This window comes from Bubalus bubalis, chromosome 6, assembly GCF_019923935.1.
Source record: "Bubalus bubalis isolate 160015118507 breed Murrah chromosome 6, NDDB_SH_1, whole genome shotgun sequence".
In the NCBI taxonomy this organism is placed as follows: Eukaryota; Metazoa; Chordata; class Mammalia; order Artiodactyla; family Bovidae; genus Bubalus; species Bubalus bubalis.
Window position 1 is genome coordinate 40636284 of NC_059162.1, and position 11196 is coordinate 40647479.

Genomic DNA, 11196 nt, shown 5'->3' on the forward strand with positions numbered 1-11196 from the left:
CTATTTACTCTGTGTGACAACATTATTTTTCACTATCGATCATATAATGAATGTTGTAACTGAGATCTAAATAACTCAGCAGAGACAGAAAAGTTTCATGCAATTCAAGAACAGACATTCCTTACTACAAAAATGTCTTAAAAGTCTCCTATCTTAAGCACACTCTGTTAAAAAGAGACACAGATAATTATTAAGGATTCTTTACAAACTGCTATCAAAAATCTTTACATTTATATTTATTTGAAATATATATTGTTTAGTTTCATATTAATTCAGTGATTTATAAAAAGAATGACCCACATTTCTGATCTAGCTAAGGTAATCATACATATGTGACTGAATATCAAATGTAAAAAATAAGCATTTACTGACAACATAAAACAACACATGATTAACTAGAACCTGATGCTCAAGACAATTTTGTAAATTTGGGGGATAGAAAGCTCACTGTGGACTACAGTTCCTGGTGGTTTCTATGTATTAGCTAACTTTATTAATTATTTGTGTTAATTAATTACAATTAAATATTTATTTATTTACTTATTGGTGTCAGACACTGTTATTCATGCAGAAACTCACAGATAAACAGAAAGAACAATTCCTTTGGGCTATTATTGTCTAATAATGGCAACAGGTAAACCTTAAGTTTTATAATAGCATAGTATGACAGATATAGATTTCCCCTGCTATCCAAAATCAGAGAGTTCCTATGAAATCTCTTGCAAGCTGAAATGGCAAAAAGCCAAAAAAAGCATCTTAGTAATTTAAATATATGTCATTTGAAAGACTATCTAGTAACAATGTTAACTAAGAAGAGATAAAAATAATGCTTACCAGATAATTCAAAATTATATATTCTTTAAAACCCTAAAAAAAAAAACAAAACCCTAAGAAATATCAAAGATTAAGAGTGGTTTTTCCAGTTGGTAAAATCTTTAAGATGATTTTTATTTTCTTGTGTAATTTTCTTCCAAGAATTTTAATTGGTTCCAGATGTGAAATTATTAATGGTGTAATTAGAAAAAGTATATTTTTTTGTTAAAGAATTTATTTTAAAAAGCAAACTGATATTAAATTTTCAGGAGTTCCAATACTAAGCCAAGCAGTTTGAGCTTTTACGTTGTTTAAAGTTCATAATCAGTGAATTGACATAATTCAAATCAGGATTTGAAATGAAATGGCAGCATGAAGAATGTTAGGAGAGAAGTAGTCATCACATATCTACCAAGTCTATCTCCCCAATTATTCTCAAATAACCCCATTGTCAATTACTTAAAGAATAACTTTTTGTTAGTCCCACTACTTAACATCATTACTCACCTAACACCAAATTAATGGTCATGGTCATTTACATGATAAAATTAGTTCTGTGCCATTTAGATAATATAATTAATAGCAAACTGTATTTAAATATATAAAATAGACTTATTTGGAGCCCATTTAAAGAGGGAGTACATTTACTTAATGAAGTTTTTGTTATACAGTAATGCAAAAGAATGATCCTTGAAGCTAAGTAGATACTCTCACCTCCATCAATACAGATAAATAAATCAAGGAAAAATATAATGATCATTATAGTCAGGTTATTGCTGTTTTAGTTGCTAAGTCATGTCCAACTCTTTTGCAACCCCATGGCCTGTAGCCTGCCAGGCTTCTCAGTCCATGGGATTTCACTTAAGTAGTAAATAAAACATATAGGATTTAGGGTCAAGTATATCTCCACCCAATGTACTTGCAATTTATTATATGTAAATCAATAGGGTATTAATATTTGAGGAGGAGTCATTTAAGCCGAAACCCAAAAGTAATAGGCATGCTAAGAATAAAAAAAAGGATGTTCCAGGAAGATGGGGACATTCGCAAAGCTCCAGGCAGACAAAACAATAGGTCATTCTTTCTTCAAACATATACCCCAATGTGACCAAAAGCATAAAAGTGATCCATGTAGAAAAATCAATGACTATTCATTTTTCCTTATTTCTCCAATAAAATTGGCCCTATAATATATTCAATTTTTTATATAAATGTATTTGTGCTTGTGCTGTGCTTAGTTTCTCAGTTGTGTCTGACTCTTTGCAACTCCATGGACTGTAGCCCACCAGCCTCCACTGTCCATGGGGATTCTCCAGGCAAGAATACTGGAGTGGGTTGCCATGCCCTCCTCCAGGGGATCTTCCCAACTCAGGGATCGACCCCAGGTCTCCTGCATTGTGGGTAGATTCTTTATCAGCCACCAGCAAAGCCCAAAATGTATTTGCATATGATTTATTTTTTTTCTGCTTTCAGGTGAATATTGGATTGATCCCAACCAAGGTTGCTCAGGAGATTCCTTCAAAGTTTACTGTAATTTCACATCTGGTGGTGAGACTTGCATTTATCCAGACAAAAAATCGGAGGGAGTAAGTAACCAATCTGTTTTGATGGTGACTGTTGACAGTTTATGTCATGTTTTTGCAATATTGAAGTAAACAGGAAAATTATATTGTCATATTTTCATTTATCTGCTTTTCTTACAGGGGTAATTAGAGCATTTCATTTGCATAAACATGAATAAGGCACCAAAGTGAGACATGTAGTTAACAAATACTTTTTATTTTTTAGCCAGATGTACTCTTTATGCACCTGCTTGCTCTCTAAAATTCTATGACTTTCCATGACACAGCACAGCTGATTATCAGATTTTAGTATATGCATAGTGGTATTCTTTCCAATTACCATGTGATAGAACTCACAGCTGTATTTTACGCTCAAAATACACAAAATACACAAGAACGAATCTATAACATAAGAGTATTCTCTGTACTTTCAGATAGTCTCTTCAAACATATTCCTTGATTTTCACCAAGCAGTATCAATATATGTGAGTTCTATCTTTAAAGGGAAAGTGAAGTCACTCAGTCATGTCCGACTCTTTGCGACCCCATAGACTGCAATGGCACCCCACTCCAGTACTCTTGCCCGGAAAATCCCACGGGTGGAGGAGCCTGGTAGGCTGCAGTCCATGGGGTCGTGAAGAGTCGGACATGACTGAGCGACTTCACTTTCACTTTTCACTTTAATGCATTGGAGAAGGAAATGGCAATCCACTCCAGTGTTCTTGCCTGGAGAATCCCAGAGACCGGGGAGCATGGTGGGCTGCCGTCTATGGGGTCGCACTGAGTCGGACACAACTGAAGTGACTTAGCAGCAGCAGCAGACTGTAGCCTACCAGGCTCCTCCGTCCATGGGATTTTCCAGGCACGAGTACTGGAGTGGGGTGCCATTTCCTTCTCCAGAGGATCTTCCTGACCCAGGGATTGAACCCAGGTCTCCCGCATTGTAGGCAGATGCTTTTCCATCTGAGCCACCAGGGAAGCTATAGGCAAATTATTAATATAAGATTTTTCACTAACATAATTACTTTCTCCAAACATTTTATAGATGGGACATTTTGATTTTACCTGTATACTTTTAATAAATCATATTCTTGTTAGTAAGTGGAGTTGGCATGCAGAGGCACAGAATCTCCTTGAGACAAAACAAGCAACTTTTAAAAAACATTTTACTTTTATAGGAGTATAATTGATCTACAAGATTGTGTTTGTTTCAGGTGTACAGCAAAGTGATTCAGTTATATATATTATATATATATATATATATACACATACATATACATATATATTCATTCTTTTTTAGGTTCTTTTCTTATATAGGTTATCACAGAATATTGGGTAGATTTCCCTGTGCTATACAGTAGGTCCTTGTTGATTATCTGTTTTATGTATAGTAGTGTGTGTGTGTTCACCCCAAGCTCCTGATTTATCCCACCCCACTCCACGTTTCCCCTTTGGTAACCACAGGTTTATAAGAAAATAAGGAGCTTTGTGACTAATCTCTTTAGGAGAGACATTTAGTTTGTAAGTGAATGATGGATAGTAGGAGCAGGAAACAAAGCAACTTCTGTTTCCCAACCACATTTTGCATGTGGGGAAGCATAATAAAGCTCCTCTAGTCCACAGAGAAATGTGGGAAAATGGAAATGCCTCCCCTTACAGGATTACTCAAATTCCCTCTAGTGAGGCCTTGCTGCTGCTGCTGCTGCTAAGTTGCTTCAGTCATGTCTGACTCCATGCGACCCCATAGACGGCAGCCCACTAGGCTCCCCCATCCCTGGGATTCTCCAGGCAAGAGCACTGGAGTGGGTTGCCATTTCCTTCTCCAATGCATGAAAGTAAAAAATGAAAGTGAAGTCGCTCAGTCGTGTCTGACTCTTAGCGACCCCATGGACTGCAGCCTACCAGGCTCCTCCATCCATGGGATTTTCCAGGCAAGAGTACTGGAGTGGGGTGCCATTGCCTTCTCCGAGCGATGCCTTAAATACCTCTATATTTTGCTGATCTTTGAAAAGCTAAATAATAAGATTTATAAAAGTTTCTAATCATTTTCCCCAGCAGAGAATGATTAGGCTTGTTTCCTGCCAAGCTTAATCTTGACTTCTCCATAGCATCCAGTCCTCAGTTACTATGCTGCAGGATGCCTCCCTTGGTTATGAACTACTAAAGGTTTCTATCTGCCTTGATGTCAGATTCCAACTGGCATTGTGAGGATTTAGCCAACACTTGGTATGCCTTTACCAGGTTATTTTCCACCTCCCTTATTTTGTAGCAATTAAAGAAAACAGGAAAAAAAAATGGCTCAAAATTCACTAAATGGGAATTCACAGATCTATCTGAAATTTTGCTCTTTATCCTGTTTTGTATTATCCAGGTAAACCATTCTAAAAACTCTTCAGCATCATAGTATTACTGAAAATAAATGATAAATATATAAACAATATTGTTTATAATTTTAACCTGCTTTCTAACTTTTCTTTTCTTTGCAACAGGTAAGAATTTCATCATGGCCAAAGGAGAAACCAGGAAGCTGGTTTAGTGAATTTAAGAGAGGAAAACTGGTATGTTATTACCTTAGCATGCGTGGTGTATCTTAAACATCATAACTCAAGTTCAAATTATATAATCTCTAGCCCCTTACTGTGAAAGTCTAAATCATACAAAGAAGGATTCCATGTACTCTCTAGTTTGCTTTATCTAAATCTCTTAGACCAATTTTGGGATTTTTAGAGAGAAGTCTAAAATTTTTACCAAAATAAATGGAAATATATTAAATTTATTAAAATAATAAAATCAAATAAAGTATGCATTTCACTAAGTACTTGAAATAGATAGCATAAAAATGGACTATATTAGAAATATGAGTTATAGAGAGTATAATATCTATTTAGGAAGGATCTCTGACTATTTCATTTCCTTTATACTTGAAATCTAATTTATTCTTTGTTTTCAATTGCAATAAGAATTTTTGGAATGTGAAATGTTTTTTCCAATAGTTACATCTGGAAATAAAGTGAGCTGACTGACTGACCTTTTATATGGATTACATGTTTACTTAGATATTTCCATAGAATTACCAGTTCGTGGTTAGTCATTTTCTAGAGATATTTTAACATTGCATGCCAAAACTAAATTTGCATTTAAAAGCTGTTTAAGATATATTTGTTTTTGAAATGTTAATTATCATGTATTCTAATGAAAGTTTCTCATTTATTCAGATAATTATTCAAATTTTCAATGTTCTTTAAAAAAAACTATGATTTTCCATTTATGACTATTTATACAATCGTTATCCTCTAAAAATCTACACATATTAATAATATTCTCCACATCATAAATCTCTAGTTCAGTTTTCAAGTTACATATTAAATATCCATGTTACAGTTTTATCTTTGTATGAGATAAAAATACATACACAGATAGAGCTCTCTGTGTGTAGTTTTATTTTTTGCTGTTTTGTTTTCCTTAGAGTGGATTTCCCAGTTTTTTTCTCTAACCTCTCAGGTATTCTCATCATCTGAACTGTTAATCAGAAAGAATTAAGTAAATCAATAGTAAGGAGGAAAAGTGAAGCAAAAGTTGCTTGTGGACAGTTGTCCATGGAATTCTCCAGGCCAGAATACTGGAGTGGGTAGTATTTCCCTTCTCCAGCAGATCTTCCTGACCCAGGAATCAAACCAGGATCTCCTGCATTGCAGGCAGATTCTTTACCAACTGAGCTATCAGGGAAGCCCAATAAGAAGGAAAGTCACAGATAACTGCCTTTATATTGAATTAATCTATAACCTGGGCAAATTTCTTACTTAATTTTTAAAATATAAGTTTATATGTCTCAGCTAATCCCAGATAGTTTATTTATACCCAGTAAAACAAATTACGAGCTTGACAAAAGAGACAGTTTTTAATAATTTGAAATTAGGACTGTGTTCCTTCTCAAAACATAAAGTATTTCCTGATAACAAATATTTACTTGCATGTCTCAGGCAATATGCTTGGTGCTGATGATACAAAGATGAATATAATTACATCAACTAAGAACAGACAAACAGGAGGTCTGTGGTGAAAATTAGAAGACCAAAAACCTCTTGGAAGACTGTGGCCCCAAAATGAAAAATGCAGGAATGTGTTGAAAATTTTGAATCAAACAGATATACTAGGAAAATAGGGGAAAACAAACATAAAAATAATCAATCTTTGCATTTCACTGAGATTCCTTGATTTTCATTTTCACTGTTTTACCACTCTATTATTCAAAAGGGCTTCCTTGATAGCTCAGTTGGTAAAAAAAATCCACCTGCAATGCAGGAGACCCTGGTTCGATTCCTGGGTCAGGAAGATCCACTGGAGAAGGGACAGGCTACCCACTCCAGTATTCTGGCTTGGAGAATTCCCTGGACTATATCAAAAAGGTACAGGAGTATAATGAAATAATTCTTGGAAACAAATAAAAAATTACATTTTTTTGTGGTATTTACTGACTGACTAGGAAAATGAAGTATAGAGGTAAAATGATTTTTTTTTTTCCAAGATAAGTATTGTTGATAGTAGCTAAAGTGAAAACCCATCTTCATTTCATAAATTCCTATATCTGAGTCTTCTGACTCTCAGTGCATACTTTCTTTCATTAAGTAAGAAATAGGTCTGTTGATACATCCACATGCTTCTGGGATCTCAATTCACTGTTGACAGTGATTTTATTCTTTATAATAGAATGTGTCTCTTTATTCTCTTATTTCCAGCTTTCATATTTAGATGTCGAAGGCAATTCCATTAATATGGTGCAAATGACATTCCTGAAACTGCTGACTGCCTCTGCTCGGCAAAATTTCACCTATTACTGTCATCAGTCAGTGGCCTGGCATGATGTGTCATCCGGAAGCTATGACAAAGCACTTCGGTTCTTGGGATCAAATGATGAGGAGATGTCCTATGACAACAACCCTTATATCAAAGCCCTATTTGACGGCTGTGCGGTGAGTATAGTCCCTGTGGCCTTCTTTCACAGAGATGAGAGGCAATGTATAGCCATTCCACTTTAGCCCTAAGTCAGATTTCTCTCATGAAGGGGATGTCAATTGTCATTAAGGCTCGATGCTTAACACTGACATATTAAAGTGCTGCTGCTGCTACTGCCGCTAAGTTGCCTCAGTCGTGTCCGACTCTGTGCGACCCCAGAGACGGCAGCCCACCAGGCCCCCCCATCCCTGGGATTCTCTAGGCAAGAACGCTGGAGTGGGTTGCTATTTCCTTCCCCAATGCATGAAAGTGAAAAGTCAAAGTGAAGTCGTTCAGTCATGTCTGACTCTTAGCAACCCCATGGACTGCAGCCTACCAGGCTCCTTCATCCATGGGATTTTCCAGGCAAGAGTACTGGAGTGGGGTGCCATTGCCTTCTCCAATGCATGAAAGTGAAAAGTGAAAGTGAAGTCGCTCAGGTTGTCTACTTGAAAGTTACACAGTTGTGTCCGACTCCTAGCAACCCCATGGACTGCAGTCTACCAGGCTCCTCCGTCCATGGGATTTTCCAGGCAAGAGTACTGGAGTGAAACCAGTACTGAAGCCATTGCCTTCTCCAATATTACAGTACAGTATATTAGAAACCACTAGTACTCACACACAAACACACACACACAGATACAGAAACTGAAACATACATATAGACACACTTTTAAAGCCACAGCAGAAGGTAATCTTGGGTCATATGTTATTTTTATGGAATTATTCCTGATATTTAAATACTATTACAGCTAGTTATTCTTGGAATGAAAAAGATCAAGAGCCTTATTTCATTTGCCTCCTTAATTCATGATTCTAAAATGACAGTTAAAGGAATCATCATTATACCATTCATACCATAGATAATTCTTATCTTGTATTTTGCTTATAGAGGTTTGCGGATTGGTATTATGTTACAAGAGCTTAAACAGATACAGTCATTTTGTTATTTTAATCCTCTGCAACTGTCTTTCTCACACATATGGTAATTTCATAACAGCAAATGACCAAGAGAGCATCCTTAAAAATTTGTTTTCCTAGCTGATTACTGAAAAGCCACAATTACAAATAAACAAAGTAAGTAGCTTACACATAGACCAAAGAAGAGAACATACTGTATATTGAAAGGAGCAAGTGATTTAGATTTCCCAACATAATGTACTGATAATTATTCATAAAATTAATACATAGCAACAGAAATACTTTGACTTTGGACTTCTTGTATTATAATTCCTACACTGTATTCAAATTTTTCTTAGAAAATTTGCTTATATGTGTGTGTATACATATATATTTATATACATATATCTTAATTATTATAACAATGTTAAGGATATATTATTTATGCAAAGATATGACCCAGTACCAATATCAGTTTTCACATATTAAAATGTATATATCAATTCAGTAAGATTCTCTGCAGCTGTGCAATATATTAGAGTAACATTTTGAATATGTGCAGCTAAATACTAAATACGGTCAACATTCAAAATTTAAAACTACATATGACATCGGCAATAACAAGAAGAGTGAATTACTACAAAGATAATGGCAAATTTGTTTTCCATTCTCTTCTTTCTTACCTTCTTACCTCTACTCAGAGGCTTAAGAAAAAAATAATGTATGTTAGAAGTATGCAATGATTGTATAACTTTTTATTTCTTCTTAACTTTACAGTCCAGAAAAGGCTATGAAAAGACTGTGATTGAAATCAATACACCGAAAATTGATCAAGTACCTATCGTTGATGTAATGATCAATGACTTTGGTGATCAGAATCAGAAGTTTGGATTTGAAGTTGGTCCTGTTTGTTTTCTTGGCTAAGATTAGGACAAAGAACATATGAAATCAACAGAAAATATACCTTGGTACCACCAACCCATTTTATGCCACATGCAAGTTTTGAATAAGAATGGTATAGAAAATAACTTGCTACATATGTATGTGCCAATTAGGAAATACTGATGCCCTTGTGGGCACAGAACCACATGACAAAACTTTGAAAATCATAAAAATATAAGATAGTGTGGCTGAGATGGAAACAGGCCTTATTCTTGAATCCCAATTTTCATCTCTCCTTTTCCTATTTGGATTTCTTTGGTGCTGTAGAAAAAAAAAAGAGAAAAATATATATTCATAAAAGATATGGTGCTCATTCCCATCCATCAAGGATGTGCTAAAACAATGTGTTTAATAAATTGTAATTTTATGTACAGTTCTATACTGTTATCTATGTGTCCATTTCCAAAACTTGCACGTGTCTCTGAATTCCATCTGACTCTAATTTTATGACAATTGCAGAAATATGATGGCAATAAATATATGTATTATGAAAAAATAAAACTGTAATTTCTGGTGGCTCTAATTCCCTTTCTTTGATGAATAATAAAATGCCTTTGTATATATTGATGTTGAAGAGTTCAGTTATTTGATGTCGCCAACAAATTTCTCAGAGGGCAAAACCTGGAAGACTTTTGGAAGCACATACCAAGCAACTCTTCTCTTCTGACCGTAACTTTGCTGAATTTCAGCCAAAAACATCATGCATTTTGATGCTTTATTCAGTGCTATACCTCAACCGTTTTCTTTTCAGAATCCAGGATCTCACAGGATACTTGTACATATGGAAAACAAGCAAGTTTATATTTTTGGACAGGAAAACGTGTATGAGAAGCTATTTTAACAGATTGATGCCTACATCAAGCAATCAATCACATGTACAATTTCTTTAACTACGTTATCTCATCTCATTGTTTTCAGTGTGCTTCAGCTATTCAGGTTAATATTAAAAGATGGAAACTAAGCAATTATTTATGAACTTGTTAAATGTTATATTTTAATCAATCAACTTCTAGAATTTGATGCTAAGTTGCATATAGTCTTCAAATATTATTTTACTTGCACCTGTCCAACAAATATTATTTCTTTTCTTTCAAGATAATATCATACATTATTTGACCTACCTAATTGCTAAATAACATAAGGGTGAACTGTTACTAATAGTGCTTGTACTAAAAGTCATACTTATTAAAAAAAATAAAAATATTTTTTCCACTAAGGCATTTTCTTTCAGGTAGCTTGAAATAGCAGTAAAATCTAAAAATAACAAATTGAACTTTGTATCTATTTTAAGTAATATATGTTAAGACTTGAAAATAAATGTTTTATTATTTCTTATATGAAGTGTTAAGTTAATTGATACTAGATTTCACTGGAACATTTTCAACTGATAATTTATCACAAAAGAACATACTTGTAATATTGACATTAAAACGTGAACATTGTCATTCAGAAGTTCTTTTATTTTTTAAATCAAGTTTGTAAATGTCCTTTGAAGAAGGGAGATATGAATGGTATAAATAAACTCAAGTCTTGTCTACCTGGATTGGTCATTCTCTTTCTTAAATAGGTTTTAAATTACTCTATTGCAGAAAAGGCTCCCAATTTGTTTCTTGACCATCCAGGTTAGAATAGTTTTACACTTCTGAAAAAGAATATTATCCTTCATAGATTAGTTGTTTAAAATTCTCCACATTTCCAAAATAAACTCTATAAACAAAATGAGAGGGTATGCTTAATTTTTAAAATATTTTTATAATTAAAAACTTAATGATGTTTCAAACATTCATAATTTCAGCATTACAAGAATTTCCAGATATTTTACTTGAAATATAGACTTTAATATAGACTGTATAGGCTTCCCTGATAGTTCAGTTGGTAAAGAATCTGCCTGCAATGCAGGAGACCTCTGTTCAATTCCTGGGTCAGGAAGATCCCCTGAAGAGGGGATAGGCTACCCACTTCAGTATTCTTGGGCTTTCCTTGTGGC

At 34.4% G+C, this 11196-nt stretch overlaps 1 protein-coding gene across 3 annotated transcripts in view; it reads left to right on the forward strand.

The window, feature by feature from the left end:
* COL11A1 (collagen type XI alpha 1 chain) overlaps positions 1–9772 on the forward strand; it is a 224976-nt gene extending 215204 nt beyond the window's left edge. For all 3 annotated transcript variants that reach the window (XM_044944634.1, XM_025288198.2, XM_044944633.1), the window contains 4 exons: positions 2287–2399; positions 4865–4933; positions 7112–7345; positions 9045–9772. In XM_044944634.1, coding sequence (XP_044800569.1) covers positions 2287–2399; positions 4865–4933; positions 7112–7345; positions 9045–9191 — 563 coding nt within the window. In that variant the 3' untranslated portion in view covers positions 9192–9772. The remainder of the gene's footprint in view (positions 1–2286; positions 2400–4864; positions 4934–7111; positions 7346–9044) is intronic.
* Positions 9773–11196: the final 1424 nt, after the last annotated feature.